At 34.4% G+C, this 18104-nt stretch overlaps 2 protein-coding genes and 1 long non-coding RNA gene across 11 annotated transcripts; 2 read left to right on the top strand and 1 right to left on the bottom strand.

The window, feature by feature from the left end:
- Nucleotides 1-350: 350 nt before the first annotated feature.
- LOC114166141 (U-box domain-containing protein 52-like) lies at nucleotides 351-5414 on the top strand. Of its 7 annotated transcripts, none has more exons than XM_085668061.1 (12): nucleotides 351-703; nucleotides 831-958; nucleotides 1035-1156; nucleotides 1268-1476; nucleotides 1559-1607; nucleotides 1705-1993; nucleotides 2135-2236; nucleotides 2314-2742; nucleotides 2832-3630; nucleotides 4275-4339; nucleotides 4471-4539; nucleotides 5204-5414. In XM_085668061.1, exons 1-10 carry the CDS (start codon nucleotides 511-513, stop codon nucleotides 4286-4288), a joined length of 2334 nt encoding a protein of 777 aa, XP_085524187.1. In that variant the 5' UTR covers nucleotides 351-510; the 3' UTR covers nucleotides 4289-4339; nucleotides 4471-4539; nucleotides 5204-5414. The 7 variants fall into 7 exon arrangements, with proteins under 7 accessions (XP_085524187.1, XP_085524188.1, XP_027906613.2 ...); XM_085668062.1 differs by having other exon boundaries at nucleotides 5186-5414; XM_028050812.2 differs by having other exon boundaries at nucleotides 4457-4539.
- Nucleotides 764-2979, bottom strand: LOC114166142 (uncharacterized). The gene is made up of 2 exons (XR_003599857.2): nucleotides 2842-2979; nucleotides 764-2769 (listed from the first exon to the last, which is right to left on the bottom strand). It is a non-coding gene; the product is annotated as an uncharacterized LOC114166142 (long non-coding RNA).
- Nucleotides 5415-7263: 1849 nt separating the features above from the next.
- Nucleotides 7264-16422, top strand: LOC114166707 (pyrophosphate-energized membrane proton pump 2). Of its 3 annotated transcripts, XM_028051482.2 has the most exons (16): nucleotides 7264-7342; nucleotides 7433-7508; nucleotides 7725-8036; nucleotides 8148-8351; nucleotides 10255-10406; nucleotides 10486-10633; nucleotides 10721-10853; nucleotides 11309-11481; nucleotides 12259-12379; nucleotides 12481-12668; nucleotides 12863-13300; nucleotides 13382-13546; nucleotides 14251-14406; nucleotides 14492-14603; nucleotides 15085-15304; nucleotides 16114-16422. In XM_028051482.2, exons 3-16 carry the CDS (start codon nucleotides 7935-7937, stop codon nucleotides 16211-16213), a joined length of 2412 nt encoding a protein of 803 aa, XP_027907283.1. In that variant the 5' UTR covers nucleotides 7264-7342; nucleotides 7433-7508; nucleotides 7725-7934; the 3' UTR covers nucleotides 16214-16422. The 3 variants fall into 3 exon arrangements, with proteins under 3 accessions (XP_027907283.1, XP_027907282.1, XP_027907284.1); XM_028051481.1 differs by having other exon boundaries at nucleotides 7328-7508; XM_028051483.2 differs by lacking the exons at nucleotides 7264-7342; nucleotides 7433-7508; nucleotides 7725-8036 and having other exon boundaries at nucleotides 10262-10406.
- Nucleotides 16423-18104: the final 1682 nt, after the last annotated feature.

Genomic DNA, 18104 nt, shown 5'->3' with positions numbered 1-18104 from the left:
AATCTCTCTGTAAGGTAAAAGTATTACAAGAAATACAAACAAAATAAAAAATCGTGCTCCACTAAAAAGATTAATTACATAAAAAGTTATATTCTTTTCAAGAACATGCTTTGTTATGTATATTGACTAAAAATACTAGAAATGCCTATTAATAACATGAGCAATATTATTTTTATAGTTGATGAAAAACTAAACTAAAATTAATAAACATATCAAATTAAAGTTGGAATCAAATTAATAATAGGAGGAGGAGAAAAAGTTTGTGTGAATCATTCTTTTTTTTGTTGGCCCATAATAGGAGGAGGAGAAAAAGAAATTTGTGATTGACTATCCATAAAATGGGGAGATGGTTTTCTAGAAATGGTTTTCCTTTGGGGCATGCAGACTTTTATTATTAGCCATGGAATGTTGAAGAGCAAGAAACATTGAATAACTAAGCAGATGAAAAAGTAATTGGGAAAAAAGTTGCAGAGTTGGGGGAAAAGAAAAGAAGAAAGAATAGATAGATAAATGTGGGTTTCAAGTACAAAGGAATCAATAATTAAAAGTAGAGGAAAAGGAAATGGATTGGTGGCAGTTGCTGTAGAAAAGGATAAAAAAGGGAGCAGACAGGCTCTCAAATGGGCTGCTGACACGCTTCTTTCCAGAGGCCAAACTCTTGTTCTCATCCACGTCTTGCACACAACCTCCTCACCTCTTTCCAGTAATTCACCTTCACCAACCAACATAAACATATACATGAATATATATATATATATATATATATCTATAACAGTAATAATCATTCATTCAACTCCAACTTCTCACTTTACAAATGTATACATTGTTAGGAGGCTGCCAAAGCAAACTACGCAGCACCACCACCAACTGGTCAGCTGCATCTCCCAATAAAGACAAACTTGCCAACATTACAAGCGACCTATTTGACACCTTTCATTGTTATTGTTCACGCAAAGATGTATGTATGTATACATGTCTATAAAAACCTTATTCTTTTCAAATTGCTTACAGATGCTAAATATTTATTCTATCAGATACATTGTCTTGATGTTGTTCTCCAAGACATGGATGTGGTGAAAGGAATAACTGAATATGTCTATTATGCTGCAATTGAGAACTTGGTGCTTGGTGCAGCCTCCAGACATGGCTTTATTAGGTACTGTCCAACAGAATTGGCTATTCTGAATTCCAACAATAGTGAACAAGACAGGAGCAATATGGTATGTATGTGATTAATGCATACGCAACTTTGTTCAACTAAATGCAGATTCAAGACAAGTACACCAAGCAGCATATTAAAGGGAGCCCCAGATTTCTGTAGTGTGTATGTCATTTCTAAGGGGAGAATATCTTCAGTTAGGAGTGCTGCTCGAAGGGCCCCACATGCCTCCCCATTGCTGAGCCAAATAGAGACTCTAAACGATGAGCATGAAAATGAATTTGATATACCCTGTAGACCACGGTTGAGCTTCAACGGTTTGTTTCTTCAAACTAATCTTGTTTTGGTCATCAATCGTTCTGATGAAATCACATATTTGCATACATGTTTTAACTTCAGGCAACAGGGTATCACCCAAACCGATCACCTTGCAAAGTGAATCCATGAAGTAGGTTTCCTCTTGAAGCCATTTCATACGACAATGAGATTATTTATGACACAGTGATATTAACATAAATCTTTTCTTGTCCAATCTATGATTGAAGCAAGATACAACTTGGCAGAAGATCAGGGGCAATTGGAAGGTTATCCGTGGATATGGCCGAACAAGACTCTGACATATCATTTGTAAGCTCTGACAGGCCCAGCAGTGTGCGTTCATCCTCTGTTTTCTATGACCATGCCGATTGTGGCAGAAATGGCCGAACTTCAACCAGTTCAGATCGTAGCTGGGGGTCAACATGCATGAGACTCAAGTTCACCGATCCCAGTTCACCGGACCATTTATTTTCAGACGAAGGTAGCCGCTCATCAATTTCTAGTTTGCAAAACATGGTGAGCATTTTCCTGTTTTGATGAACTATGTATAGAATGGAATAGGATGCGATGTTTTATTTATTGGATATCCAGAATCCTGAAACTAACATACATTGTGAACAAAGTATGTATTAGAGGTGATGGTTAATACTTGTTCAGGACGAGGTTGAAGCTGATGTGAGGAGGTTGAGGCTGGAGTTAAAGCAGACAATGGAAATGTACAGTACTGCATGCAAAGAGGCCCTAACAGCGCAGCAGAAGGTAAGTAAGTGTATACGGTAATGATGTTATTTAGATTAGGGTTTAGGTTGGAAAATAAAAAGGAAATTATGGTACAGTTACTGGAACTGCACAACTCGAGAATTGAGGAAGAAAAGAAACTAGAGGAGGCACGGGAATCCCAGGAAGCAGCAGAGGCGATTGCAGAGAAAGAGAAAGAAAGAAGCAAAGCAGCAAAAGAAACAGCAGAATTGGCAAAGAGACTTGCAAGGCTGGAAACAAAGAAAAGAGCAGAAATAGAAGTGAAATGTCTGAAAGAAGCAGAGGAAATGAGGAAAGTGTTAAAAAATCTAAAACAGACAGATAAAAGATACAGGAGATACACAATGGAGGAGATTGTAAAGGCAACGAACGAGTTTTCAGAATCCCAGAAAATAGGTGAAGGGGGTTATGGCCCCGTGTACAAGTGTTACCTCGATCACACAGCAGTGGCGGTGAAGGTTCTGCGCCCAGGATCAGCACAGGGAGAGACACAATTTCAGCAAGAGGTGAAGAACGAGTGGAAATATGTAACCCTAAAAAAACAAATCGGCATTGAATGATAGAGAATAACGGTAAATTGAAAATGGCAATGCAGGTGAACATACTAGGGTCCATAAGACATCCGAACATGGTGCTTCTGGTAGGAGCGTGTCCGGAAGAGGGAGTGCTGATATACGAGTACATGGAGAATGGAAGCTTGGAAGAGTGTCTGTTCGGGAAGAAGGAGGAGATGAGGAGTTGGGAGCTGAGGTTTGGAATAGCGGCGGAGATAGCGACGGGGCTACTGTTCCTGCATCAGACAAAGCCAGAACCGCTGGTGCACCGAGACCTGAAGCCCGCGAATATATTGCTGGACCAGAACTACGTGAGCAAGATAAGCGATGTGGGACTGGCGAGGCTTCTGCCTGCTGCAGTGGCGGAGAACGAGACGCAGTGCCGCATGACTGCCGCAGCAGGAACCTTCTGCTACATCGATCCCGAGTACCAGCAGACCGGAATGCTGGGTGTTAAGTCGGATGTGTATTCTCTCGGAATCATTATTCTTCAGCTATTGACGGGAAGGCCCGCCATGGGCCTGGCCCACCAGGTCCAACAATCCATCAAGAACGAGACCTTTGCCCAGATTCTGGACCCATCCGTCCCAGCCTGGCCCCTCCCACAGGCCCTCTCCCTTGCCAACTTGGCACTCCAGTGCGCGCAACTCAGCCGGAAGGACCGCCCTGACCTTGCCACATTCCTCCTCCCTCAGCTCCAAATGCTGAGAGACTTTGCCCACCACCACCACCGCCATCAACAACCTCCCCAGGATCAGGACGTCCTCAGCGAACGCACTTCTCAACACTCCGGAAGCCCATCCAGCCCGTCAAGCCCAACCACAGACCAACCCATACAAGGTAACACTCTACACTTCTCAGTTCTCATACTCCTTTTCAACACTAAATAATTTTTTTTATTTATTCTAAATTATTTTATATTTCAAAATAAAAATATTTTTTATATCAACTAGTTCAATATTAACTAAAAAATTAAGGTGTTTGTGTATCATCTTTTCAATTTTACCATTTGATGTCTCAAGGTTATGAAAAACACTCACGAAAATATTTTGAGACTTGAGATCACTACTGAAATTTGAACTCCTCCTCATTGAATACCAACTCGATTCCTATGAATTACGCTCACTTTTGACAATTTTAGTTCTATTTTAATCTTTAGCGATCAATTTTATGTGGTCTTCAATAGATCATGTTGCAAACTTGGTTATTGCTTTAAAAGTTGAAGTGATACTCTTTGAAAGTGAGCAACTTAAAAACATCTAAGAATATAATTTGTTTATGACGTTGGATAAGATTGAAAAAAAAACTATGTAATTTAAGTGTCAATGTTATCTTATCTTTAATAAGCTAAGGTACACAACTCAATTTATTCCTTTTCTCTTTTTTTTCTCTTCTTTTTTCTTATTTATTTTTCTTCACGTATTTTTTTCATTTTCTCTGTCTAATTCTTTTATTTCTGTTTTGAAATTATCTTCTTTTTTCAGATGGTACCACCTAGAAGATAGCTAAGTGTATAAATGGTTTCTAACTTGTTAGAATTCAATTTAGAGTAAGTTGTTATTGCTTTAAAATCTCATTATTATTAATTCTTTAATTTTATAGTCATACTTTGATTTTACCATTTTAAAAATGTCATTTTTCAACTTATTTGTTTTGGTTTATTTAGTGATATTTCCTTAGTTTTTTAGAAGCCTTGGATGGATTTTCAACTCTTTTTTACTCGCTGTCTGGAACACAAGCAACTTTTGGGTAAGCAAAACTATTTTAAATTATAAGTCATCTTAATTATAGACTATGATTATTTTTGGCATAGTTGAAATTTTGTCTTAATATATTTTAATTAAGGTGATTGATATTATTTTGAACTTAGTTATTGGTTGGAATGGTCATTTTGTAGTGTAACGAGTCACGGCACTATCACGGAAATGTTATATATAGTTGATTGTGAATATGTTAAAAAGTGTTTTGGAACAAGTGAAAAATTGTTATTTCAACTCATCTTTATTAAGTTTTAAGTTGTTATTTAAGTGAAAGTCATTAGTTTGAGTGTAAAATAACATCACGTGAACGTTAAAATGAACTTTCAAGTGACAGTGATAACCCTTGTCGCTTAAACTGAAATAATAAATGTATCTTTAACTATTTTATTTTCTTTAACTCTCGTGGCTTAATCAACGTTTAGATGCTTCGGCAATGGAACATTGATGATTTGTGTGAAGTTTTGGAAACTTTTTTATGTAAAAAAATATAATATAACTAAAGTAAATTATTACCAGAAATTTGGTAATGATAAGTGGAATAAAATCACAAAACAAATAACTTCTTTAATATTTGGTCCGATTTTGATTTACTTTGTTATGCAATGATTCTTACAATATTAATATTTTAATATTAGATATTTCATTGCAACCAGAAACGATAGTGGCTAGCTGCTCTACATCATGTTGTGCTTCCTCTGCTGCTGCGTCTTTCATTATGATGAATTGCGTTATTGTTAGTCAACATAAAAATAAAAGAGGAAGCTATGAAAAATGTATATATATGGAGCAAATTGTAGAAAAATATTGTAAGTCTATCCATAATTAGAATAATTACCTCTCTACAGTTAAGTTAAGGCTTGATTTTGAAATTTTTAAATATATGGGTTTTGAATATTTGGTTTTTATTTTAATTTAATTTATAAATAATCATATATATTTATAATGATGTATGTGACTTATCAAATCAATTATAACCATTAAATCATAACCGTTATAATATATTGATAATAAATATCATTTTTTATTGTTGAAAAATACAAATTTATTATATAAATAAAGTATTCTTGAAAAATAATTAATTTAAAAGAAATATAATTATATAAAAGTATTCTTTTAATTATAAAAAAAGAATTTTTTAAAATAATTATTAAAAACAGAAGATGTTTTTAAAATAACTAAATTATTTATAAAATAATTAATTTTTAAAATAGTAATTAAGGACAAAATTGAAAAAAACAAAAGACATAAACATTTTTATAAATAATAGACATAAATATTTATAACAAATTATAAACATAAAATTTTCAATCTATTATTTAATAAATTTAATTAATTTCTTTGTTTCAAAAAACTAAATTGTATATTAAAGTTTCTTTTTTTATGTTTTTGTGATCAAAGATCTTCCAAAACATTTTGCTTGGCTTGAGACATTTTTCATACACTAAGACGAAAAGAACATATGTTCTTGTCACATGAAAATTACAAGCAATAAATAAATAAATAAATATATATATATATATATATATATATATATATATATATATTAATAATAATAACAATGACATGTATTAACACTAATTATTTAATTTCATTAATATAAATAGTATAATTCACATAAACAATTAAATTAACCTAAATAATAGTAATTCACATAAACAAAAGAATAATAAAATATGGTCCTCACAAAAATGTAAATACAATAAATAACATTGTTTTTTTTACATCACGAATTTATTTTCTTTAAACATTACAACAAAACCAAACATATAATATATAATAACTAATTTTATTACATATTCTACAAATATTTTTTCTCCAAAAAAATTTCCCTTAAAACTACATCATTAGTGTATTTTTTATTTTTCATTTCTTACTTTTAATATACTTTCCATGTAAGAACCTTTCTCTAAATATATTTCATAATTTCATATCTAATAAAATCAAAACATGATAAAATCACACACACACGCACAATGTATATTTTTTAGTGTATGAAAATTTAAATATATTTACTTTATTTTAAAAAAATCATCATAAAATTCAAATTAATATCTCATCAAATTTAAGAATATTACCATTAACTAACTATTAATTTCAATAAACAAATATATATATATATATATATTTCAATATAAAATTTATATTTTTTCTTAATTTACTTAACATCATTATATTTTTTTTCTTCTCAAATTCTAAAGATTATTTTTCTTAAAAGTGGACGAAAATAATAAATGTACAATAAATGAATAACATATATTGGAAACGTGAATTTATTTATATAACTCCGATGGAATATGATGAAATAACACCAAATAACTATTTTTTTTTTTATAAATATAACATTTACTTTTATTACAGATATACTTGTATCGTGAATTTTAATAATGAATTCGTATTTATTAATATAAGCATAACAAAAGTTAGGAATGCCAAAGGAAACTCTTCCCGTTTTCATTAAGTACAGTTTAAGAATATAAATGTTAACAATGAAACAATTAATATTAGTCTTGAATATTAAAAATAAGATTTAAATAGATTTAGAAATGTTTAAAAAAAATGGTTAAATTGTGGTAGTATGTATTAATTATTAATTATTAATTATTAATATTAATTAGTAGTTAGTAGTTAGAAGGAAGGGAATGACATGAGTAAGTAGCCAATTAGAGTGCAGTTAAGATGAGATGTCGCAATGTTATTGGATATCTCTGACATGTTAAGAAGAGAGTGGCTTATATATGTAAATTAAGAAATGTAAGAATCAAGAGAAGAAAGGCGAAGGGGAAGTAGAAATAGTTAGTATAGTATTATATTTGATTTGATTTGATTTAATTTATTTGATTCATTGTGTTGTGTATTTTCTCTCACATGCATTTCTCCTTCAGACAAAGGTATAGAGGAAGAAATTCCTTTCGGTGGCTGTGACAGCAATTGCGACCAATTCTTCACCACAAACAATTCGTAAGGATTAGTAGATCTGCGATCTCAATTTAGGATTTCACTCAGATCCCATTCCAGACGAGGATGCGGATCTATTCTAATTCAATGCCAAATCGAATCCAAGCATAAGCATTTGGATCCATCTTTGTTAGTTAGTTAGGCACTGATGCAGTATCATTTGCTGCATTATTCATTCAAATGTATGATAAATTATTTTTTGTGATTAATTTTGGGCAGTCTCAGCACTAACTCCTGTTGCGGCTGCGGAGAGGAGCGAGAAGGGAGGCGTTGCAGTTTGATTCCCTTAGGAAGCGTAAATCGTTGTTTGGGTGTTTGAAAAGACAATTCAAAATTCAGCGACCGGGTTCAGGGGCTGACTTGCCCCAAGGAGGTGGTGAGTACAACCCTTATTCTGTAGCGCGGAGGGCGAGTTCCACACATTCCATAATGATGGAAAATGACATGGAGAGCGGTACTTTGGGTTTGGGGGCTTACCAGGACAAGCCCAGAGTTTTTCCCAACATGCGCACTAAACCTTACACCCCTCTGGTTCGTTCCTAAACCATAACAATATAACAAAGTTCTCACTTCTTCATTGTTGTATATCTGTCTGCAACTGTCTGTATATTTTGTCCACTCCTGTTTTACACTTTGCTGCAGATATTTCGGATTCTGCTCAGTATAAATGTTCGTGTCCTGTTCGTTATTTTGCTCCTTGGGCTGGGTGCTATCTTTTACGTGGGAGCCAGTACCTCTCCAATTATTGTGTTTGTCATCTCTGTTTGCATTCTCAGCTTCCTTGTTGCCATTTATCTTACAAAGTGGGTGCTCGCAAAAGATGAGGGACCTCCTGAAATGGTTCAGGTAAATCTATTTCCTATAATTACTGCAATCTCTAACGTGTGGTCCATCTCCTCTAAGCATTCCTAAAATCAGCAATTTCGTTTTAGGAGATCAATACTACAATAGGGATTTTCTCAATAATCAACTATTTCTCTGTGGTTGAAAGACGAGTTTATTGCTGTGAATCCTATGAAAGAGGATGAGGTTGATTATCGTTGTCAAAATCATACATACATTATAGATAGAACTACGAAGTCCTTTTAAAGTTTGGGTGGTCCTCATCTTAAACTCAGTTATGTGAAATTCAGCTAGGTCCTCATATACCCGATACAGTATTTAAACCCAATATTGGGCCGCCTGCCTTTCTTTGTGCTATAGATATATATTCCTAAGCATAAGGGTGTATGGTCATTGGGCTACCTGCATATGTCCGTGCTACAAATGTCCAGTGTTGGCACGAAATGGTGTGTTGAGATCTCACTCTGGCCCGAGATATGGCCAGTGAGCCCAAATTCTAAGAACCGAGTTCCATCTGAGAGGTTGAGATGGAATGATATTGCCACATCGTTTGTACCCTTTCATACAGGTGGGGCTATTTTACCGGAAGTTTATATTGTATCAACCCTGTGTAATTCTTGTTGAAAAATATACTCCTCAGGGGGAAAACATTTGTGTGTGTGTGTGTGTGTGTGAAATAGCACTTTTTGGTGATTATTGTTTCGCTTTTATAAGGTTAGATTGTTAATTTGATTTGGATTGGAGGGCATGAAACAGAGTAGCACGTACAGAGTAGGAATGATTAAAGCTTGCCGGTGGATTGGTCATGTGAGAAGAATACCAATTGAGACTATAGTGAGAAAAGAGGATCACATAACACTAGTCTTTGAGTAAAAACAATTAAAAGACAACAAAATTTTAGGACAAATCTTAAAGATTTAAATAATTTTACTGAAAAATTGCTTTATAATAGAGCCTAATGGTTTTGGTTGATCAATGTAGCCAACCTCACCCAGTGAGGTACTGCTTTATTGTTGGTGTGTCAACGTGAAAGGAAACAACTCTTTGGCTACATCCCTAGCCTCTCTTCTTACTTTCCTTGTTTATAGAGATTTAGAGAGAGCTCTGTAGTGTTGATCCCCATCAAAATCATTATGTAATAGTGATTCCTGCATTTTTCTTAACCAGGATAAAGTTCCCATGTACTATACAAGAAAAGATTCTACAGTTTGGGTTCTACACCCGTAATGTTTTTCAATTTGGTCCCTACATGAATAATTCTAACAGTGTTTATAACTTTAGAAAATGGTGGGAATCGATTTGGGAATACTTTTTCATGTAGAGACCAAAATGCAAAGGTACTTTTTTGTGAAGACTGAGATGAAAAGCAGTGCCAAGATTACGGACCACAATTTTAGTTTAACCTTTGGTTAATTACAAAATTACTGTGAATGAGTATTGTTTTTTCCTCTTTGCTTTCACATTTGATGAAAAAAAACTTGAGAAGTGAGAACATGCAAATCTTTAGTTTAGGACATTTCTATTGAGTTCTATTTTCTCTTTTTTTTGGGAGGACAAGAAACTATCTTCCAACCTCCAAGAAAATTTCCTTTCCTTTTAATCAAAATGGGGGAAATATAAACCCAGGAACAGGTGGGCTTGTTAAATTTCATTTTTGCATATCTTCAAATATAGAACATACCAAGAGATTTTCTTATGAATAAAATTCTAGCAGTGGAACCTTTTGTTAATATGCTATCATGCAATGAGCCTGATTTTTTGAACCATTTTTTTCGATTGACCAAAATAGTCTGAGTGTTTAAGTTATTGTACATCTTAGTGCCTTTTATGATGACTGATTGACAGTTGGATCACATCACCATGAACCCTTGTTTTCTTGTCCTGAGCTTATCATATTGCTTTCTAGATAGCAGATGCTATACGAGATGGAGCTGAAGGATTTTTCAAGACCCAGTATGGTAGTATATCCAAGATGGCCATGTTGCTTGCTGTTGTTATTCTTTGCATATATTTGTTTCGCAGTACAACTCCTCAACAGGAATCTTCTGGCCTGGGAAGGTGATGTCATAAAATACATATGCTGTGAATACTTTTAGCTGTGTACTTGTTCTTATCTGTCATTGTCATCCTGTTTCAGGTCAACTTCTGCATACATCACTGTAGCTGCTTTCCTTTTAGGTGCCCTTTGTTCGGGTATTGCTGGATATGTAGGGATGTGGGTGTCAGTTCGTGCCAATGTGAGAGTTTCTAGTGCTGCGAGACGGTCTGCAAGAGAAGCATTGCAGGTTAAACCATAATTAGTTCATTATCAGTTTCTGTGAAAACTATGAACAGTTCACTATTCGTGTGTTAACTGGAAGGAATTTGCACAGGTAGCTACTCGTGCAGGTGGTTTATCTGCCATCATTGTTGTTGGTATGGCTGTAATTGGTATAGCAGTCCTTTATGCCACATTTTATGTTTGGTTGGGAGTGGACACACCTGGTTCAATGAAGGTTACTGATTGTAAGTGTAGACTTCTCCCCCTAACTTGTCATCATAGAATATTTTTTAAAGTTTGAAATTTTAATATTGTTATTATTCAACATACATGTTGCTCTGTATGTTTCATCATTATCTTTTCAAGCTAGTTTTCCATGTTTATAAATTGGTGAGTTTTTATGTGCATTTGTAAACTGAAAATAAAAAAGAGAGCCGAGTTGGTGAACTTGGGGGAGGTTTGATTGAGGTCATAAATGGTTCCTTATATAATTTCTCATTAAATGTTCCCACTCGACTTATGTTGAGCCAAAGGCCAATAATTAAATTGACTGAAATAAGTGTTAGCTGATATGCCCACAATTATTAAGGTATATTGATTGTCTATCTCACTATGGCATGGCATGATTAATTTTTTGTCCATTATCTCACCTATTCTCTCGCTAATTGGGGTTTATTTGAACATTTTTGTTTTCTCTCAGTACCTCTTCTTCTAGTTGGATATGGATTTGGTGCCTCCTTTGTTGCTCTATTTGCTCAGTTGGGTGGTGGAATATACACCAAAGCAGCTGATGTTGGAGCAGACCTTGTTGGAAAAGTAGAACAGGGAATACCTGAAGATGATCCTAGGAATCCTGCTGTTATTGCTGATCTGGTAATTCTTTTGTTTTTGTTTAATTTGTTTCGTTGAGTCTATGCATTAAAATTTGTTGGTTGTTCCAAGTCAGGTTAATGGAAAGACATGAGAGGAAGGATTGAGTTGAACGTTTGTGCTAAGGTTTCTAACTGAAATCAAACACTATGCTAATGTTCATTGAAATGCAGGAGAGTTTGTGGAAATGATTTTGAAATAATATTATATCTTTATAAGTAGCTTGAGAAGTATGTCTGCATGGTTCTATTTAAAGGTGGAAACACAACAAAAGCCTTATCCCACTAAGTGAGATTGAAACACAAAAATGTAATTTACCATCCATGAGTCAACTGTATAACTGAACCTATTTAGGGTGTTCTCTGATTTGAAGTTTCTGAATATTTGTATTTATTTTTAATTTGTCAGAGATTTCTGAGATTTTTCCAAATTTTATGATCATTTTTGTTTTGCCAACCTATTGGATAAATAAACAAAGTGCATTGAGGTGTCTATATTTCATTTTCTTTTAACTATAATATTGAGCTTTAAGCCTTGACGGTAAGAGAATAAAGAAAGTATTGTTATATGAAAGACATTATTAACTGATAAACATTCTGGATTCATATTTTCATCTTTTGTAAAATTGATTGATACTTGCAAAAGTTACATAAGATCAATGAGAAGAACTGTCTAATGTTTATAATTTCCTTGACTTGTGCTTTTGTTTTTTCTGCCTATACTTTTTTTTCTGAACTTGTGCTTCCATCGGTACCATATTGGTTTTGTTTTGATTTTAAGGTTGGTGACAATGTGGGAGATTGTGCTGCTCGAGGTGCTGATCTCTTTGAAAGTATTGCAGCTGAAATAATCAGTGCCATGATACTTGGTGGATCAATGGCACAGCGTTGTAAAATTGCAGGCAAATACTTGAGTTGCTCTATTGTGTCGCTTTCTTGCTTACTTCTGATCTATTACTTGTATTCGTGCCCATCCAATATGATGTTTTCAATTTTGATTCAGATCCATCGGGCTTCATCTTGTTTCCTCTTGTTGTTCACTCCTTCGATTTGGTGGTATCGTCAGTTGGAATATTTTCTATTCGGGGAACACGTGAAACTGGAGTAATGGCTCCAATGGAGGATCCGATGACAATTCTTCAAAAAGGATATTCTTATACGATAGTCTTAGCTGTTTTGGCATTTGGTTTGGTAATAGTTAATCTTCATTTGTGTTCTTTTAATTTGACTTTTTTATATTTCCTGGATTGGCCAAGCATTCATTGTTCCAATTGGCCAAGCATTCATTTGTCAATTATGACTAAAATAACGTACCTCATCATTTTTCAATTTTTTGTTGCACGGGTTATTTTCTGCCTAATTTTTAAATTGAATTACTTTTGCAGTCTACCCGCTGGTTACTTTACACTGATCAAGCACCTTCAGCATGGTTCAATTTTGCCTTGTGTGGGTTGATTGGTATTATCACTGCATACATTTTTGTCTGGATTGCCAAGTATTATACTGATTACAAGCATGAGCCTGTGCGCATATTAGCGCTTTCCAGTTCCACTGGTCATGGGACTAATATAATTGCTGGAGTCAGTTTGGGTCTGGAATCTACTGCTCTTCCTGTCCTTGTCATCAGTGTGTCAATTATCTCAGCTTTCTGGCTGGGTCGCACCTCTGGACTAGTAGACGAATCAGGAACCCCAACTGGTGGGTTGTTTGGCACTGCTGTGGCAACGATGGGAATGCTAAGCACTGCTGCCTATATTCTTACTATGGATATGTTTGGCCCAATAGCTGATAATGCAGGAGGAATTGTGGAGATGAGTCAGCAGGTAGTTATTGCCAGAATAATATGGTCCATTGTGTTATGAGATTTCTCATGTCATGCGTTCTGACAGTCAACCTGTTTTCAGCCTGAAAGTGTCCGAGAGATAACGGATGTCCTTGATGCAGTAGGAAACACGACCAAAGCTACCACCAAAGGCTTTGCTATTGGTTCTGCTGCTCTTGCATCTTTCCTTTTGTTTAGTGCTTATATGGACGAGGTTTCCGCTTTTGCTCATGAACCTTTTAAACAGGTGTGCAGGACTAGCTCCTAGTTAATGAAGTATAAATTTTTTAGGTCCTTATTATATTTCATGTTATTGTTTTGGTACAATTTACTTCATGTTGGATTGAGTGTTTAACATTGGGCCAAAAGCTATAGGTGATACTCAAAGTGCAACTCCTTCTATCTAGGAGCATAATAACCTAAGATCACGATTTGATTGTAACTTGGTTCACGTGACCTCTAGTACTCGACAATTGATGTCACTCACAACAATCTCCCTCTCTTCGTTAGGAATCAAACTCGAAATCTTGACCCTGTTACCAATTGTTGGATTAAGAATTTACCACTAGGTCAAAAGCTATAATCAATAGTCAGGGTAAACTCTTTCTAGTGTAACGTCCATGGGCCACAATTTGATTATAACTTGGTCCACTTGCTTCCTCCATAGGACAATTGATTCCATCCACGAAACTACTTCTATTCCAACATAGATTGAATATGTTTAAAAAGAATAAAATGTTCAAGCTAGATGTAAATTTAATGATTGGTTGCATTGGGAAGAAATTGCCTTTATAATGTCTGGTTTGAAAGATTAAAGATGCATGGACTACAACCAAAACACGTGCATTTTTAGGAACATATTGAAGTCACCACCCTGATTATTATATTATTATTTTTATTACTTTGTCTCATCATTGGTTCTTCTAAGTGCAACTTGTGATTGAGTTACAGGTTGATATTGCAATTCCCGAAGTTTTCGTTGGTGGTTTGCTAGGTTCCATGCTTATATTTGTCTTTAGTGCTTGGGCCTGTTCTGCTGTCGGCAGAACTGCACAAGAGGTTGTTAATGAAGTGAGAAGGCAGTTCATTGAGAGGCCTGGTATAATGGTGAGTTTATGTTTGTAATGTAATATTATATATCTCAATTAAGTTTTGATAATCTCTCTTTTTTTCTTGTTTATACTTTGAACAGGATTACAAGGAAAAACCAGATTATGGTCGCTGTGTTGCTATTGTAGCATCTGCATCATTAAGAGAGATGATAAAACCTGGTGCATTGGCAATCATTTCACCTATTGTAGTCGGTGCGTTAAGTTTTATTTGTATTTGCACATATATTATCATTAGTGAAAGCTGGGGAGAATGGAAACAGTTATGCTAATTTTCTTTTGTTTTATAATTACGTGACCAACATAATTGTTGGATAGGCTTTTGATCGCATGAACTTGTTTTGGGGAGTTCTTGTATCTCTCATATTAACCTTTATATTTGAATGTTTTGTTTTTCCGACGAGTTCTGCCTCCCTTATATCTTTTTAATTCTTGCATTAGTTTGTTGGTAGTAGTAAGTAATTGTTCCCCGAGCCCCTCATCTCTCAAATTCTATCTTTGCGAAAAATTCTGGAGCAGACTTTATAAAAAAAAACCTGGGAATCAGCTGTCTGTTTGATCTTTTGCCTTTTTGAGATGACCTGTTTAGTGATACGCTATTCTTATATTTATATGATATGAAATATTTTTTATGCCACGTAGACTTTACTATATTTTATCTTTCCATCACATGCAGGTTTTGTATTCCGAATTTTGGGCTACTATACAGGACAACCTTTACTCGGGGCTAAAGTGGTGGCTGCTTTGCTCATGTTTGCAACAGTGTCTGGTATTCTTATGGCTCTTTTTCTGAACACAGCTGGTGGTGCCTGGGATAATGCAAAGAAGTACATTGAGACTGGAGCTCTTGGAGGGAAGGGAAGTGAAGCTCACAAAGCAGCCGTAACCGGAGATACGTAAGTTACCGTTTGCTTATTCCACTGGGTTCTCTATTCCCTTGAAGTAATAAATAGGTTTTTGTTTCCTTATATGTGGAATGTGGTTTGTAGTTTCTTGTAAAGTTTTATATTCAGCCATTCAATATGGTTGCTGTTGATTATAAGTATAGTCGGGGCTCTTTTTTTTTCTGTTCTGTCTAGCAGCAACGGTTATTGTGCTTATAATGTGTCTGTTGCATTGCCATGACTGCCTTTGTGACCCTGACCTGTGGCCTCAATGTGCCGTTAACCAGAACAGTTTCATCCTATTCCTTATGCTGTCCCTTTCATTAACACCGCCTCATATCTTCTTCACCCTATCATTATGTTGCACACGGTAATTTTTTCCCCTAATTGCAGCCATGCCAAGCGACCCACTACTGCTAATCCATTATCACCGTTTTGACAAGATCCTTTAGTATCATTGCCCCCAGTACCAGCGTTATCCTTGGAGCTATATTTTTTTACTTTGTTCTTGTTTCGAGTCCTCCTCAACCACCAACCTAAACTTTAACTACATACCTTTGGATAAAAATCACAGGAGATAGCATGAACGATGCTTTTCCTACAATTGTTATTTTGTTGTCTGATTGTCGATGTAAACTGGGACCCTATATAGTTTGTTTTTGGAAATTAATGGAAGATATGATGTACTGCAACTATAGGTCCTTTTAACAAGTCTTCACTTCACCTAGGCTAGCGTAATTGCTAGCAGTGTTTTCCTTTTCGTGATTTTTTATATGCTGGATTAATAATTTACATGTTTGGAAATTTGACTAATTTGGCAGGGTGGGAGATCCATTCAAAGACACAGCTGGTCCTTCAATCCATGTCCTTATAAAGATGCTCGCAACGATTACGCTAGTAATGGCTCCAATCTTCCTGTGAGAGTTGTTGATATCACAGAAAAAGCATAGTTGCGCCAATTTGATTTTGCTAATTTTGGAAAGTATAGAGATAGGTTGTATGAATCTATGATGTACATCGATGAGCCTGATTAATAGTCACAATGATTTTTCTTGTCCTGGATCAGAATAAGAGATATTAGTTGACTGAACATATGGAGAAAGTAGTGATTAGAAAATTTCCCCGTATTATTCTTTGGCTTTTTAAATTAGATGATGTTCACCTGTTATCCAAATCCAGCGCAGCTAAATTAAAATTATACCTAAAAACCAATTAAGGTTTACATTGCGAAACACTTCATTGTAATTCATCCATGTTGCAAACAAATTTGTCACTTCTCAACTTTTTTTACTTTCAACGATTGACGGTAACTTTTGTATCGCTAATCTTCAGCACTGCTTACACATTCCAGGCTAATTTTAGGTTAATTTGTGCTCACTATAGATGATGATTAACAAGCAACAGTTGTGGCAGTAGTGAAGGGTTATGAAAGGAAAGATAAACCCTAAATCTTAAAGATAAAACTAAATTGAACAAATTTAATTAAAATTTTATTTAAATAAAACATAACAAATTATAATGTGAATAGTGTTATTTGATGTAAATCATGTTTGTTTATACACTTTGTTGTTATTAATTTACAAAAATATAATTTAATAAATCAGATACTAAATTGAACGTGTAAAAAAGTAACTAAATCGAATAAATTACACTAAAAACAAAAACCAAAATAATTTTTAAAGCTTTGAGATTAAAGTTATGAAAATGGAATACCAATATCATCTCTATCATATGTATAGATTATTCTCTTTGATATTCTTTTGTTATACATACTTTCTTTACTATTTGTTTTTTCTTTTTTTTCACCGAATTTTCCCATTTAAGTTATTTTTCTCTCATTTCCATGTTTTTTAATCGAGTAGGTATAATTGTACCATTGACAATTTTTACCGTCATACCTCATTTTATTTTTATATATAATATGGTTAATTCTTTCTTTAGGTGACAAAACAAATTAATACAACAGTATATAATTATGGAGACATGGTTCAAAGTTTAATAAGGTTATTCATATATTTAAGACTTAATAGTTATTTTAATCGTTTTTTTTATTTCATTATGCTGTAACATTATTAATTTGGTCTGATTTTCTAAAAGTTTGAGTTAATATATATTTTTTTTCTTGAAATTAGTAGTAACAAAATTATCACAATAATATGTAACAGACAACAAACGTGCTATTATGGTAAATTGTCATTATTAATTTGACAAAATATATTATGTTGACTCATTTAAAAAAGGCTTAAATGCCCTTTTGGTCCTCATTTTCGTAGTGTTTGTTGCGGATGATCCTCATTTTGACATATGTTTAAAATGATCCTCATTTTTACCGAATGTTTAAAATGGTCATCATTTTCGCAATTCGTGTTTTATTTGGTCCTTTTCTGTAACGTCGTTTAAATCATTAACGGAGCATTGTACATGTGGCACAGTTTGTATTAGGGTGTGTTATGTGTACTGTACAGGTGTGGTAATTAGATATTTAGGGATAAATAAGTGAGCTAGGGTTTTGGTAAGGAATGTTTGGGCAGTTGGTGAGTTTTTGCAATCTTGTTCCTCCATTCCCCAATTGGTGTTGTTACAATCTTCTTCTTCCTGCAATCCCATTATATAGGTATGTTATACAGTCTCAATCTTCTTTCTTTACCTCTGGTTGTAATTGTTGGAGGCAACCGTGTTGTATCACTTCATGCACTGATGATGGTTCAACAAGAAATGAATTAATTCCGATTTGTAGTTGTAGAGAGATGACAGCTTTGAGGATGACAATGAATGTGGATGCTCAACATTGCAGTTTAGAATGAAATTACAG

The sequence above is a fragment of the Vigna unguiculata genome, chromosome 10, assembly GCF_037176805.1.
Source record: "Vigna unguiculata cultivar grain cowpea cultivar isolate G323 ecotype 2 chromosome 10, ASM3717680v1, whole genome shotgun sequence".
Taxonomy (NCBI): Eukaryota; Viridiplantae; Streptophyta; class Magnoliopsida; order Fabales; family Fabaceae; genus Vigna; species Vigna unguiculata.
This window is presented reverse-complemented; position numbering and strand designations above follow the sequence as displayed.

Excerpts from the sequence above, each read along its gene's own strand:
- LOC114166141 (XM_085668061.1), top strand. The coding sequence starts at position 511 with ATGTGGGTTTCAAGTACAAAGGAATCAATAATTAAAAGTAGAGGAAAA. Across the intron at positions 1,608-1,704 it reads TTGCAAAGTGAATCCATGAA|CAAGATACAACTTGGCAGAA; the intron begins GTAGGTTTCCTC and ends CTATGATTGAAG. Across the intron at positions 2,743-2,831 it reads AGACACAATTTCAGCAAGAG|GTGAACATACTAGGGTCCAT; the intron begins GTGAAGAACGAG and ends ATGGCAATGCAG.
- LOC114166707 (XM_028051482.2), top strand. The coding sequence starts at position 7,935 with ATGATGGAAAATGACATGGAGAGCGGTACTTTGGGTTTGGGGGCTTAC. Across the intron at positions 8,352-10,254 it reads GACCTCCTGAAATGGTTCAG|ATAGCAGATGCTATACGAGA; the intron begins GTAAATCTATTT and ends ATTGCTTTCTAG. Across the intron at positions 11,482-12,258 it reads CTGCTGTTATTGCTGATCTG|GTTGGTGACAATGTGGGAGA; the intron begins GTAATTCTTTTG and ends TTTGATTTTAAG.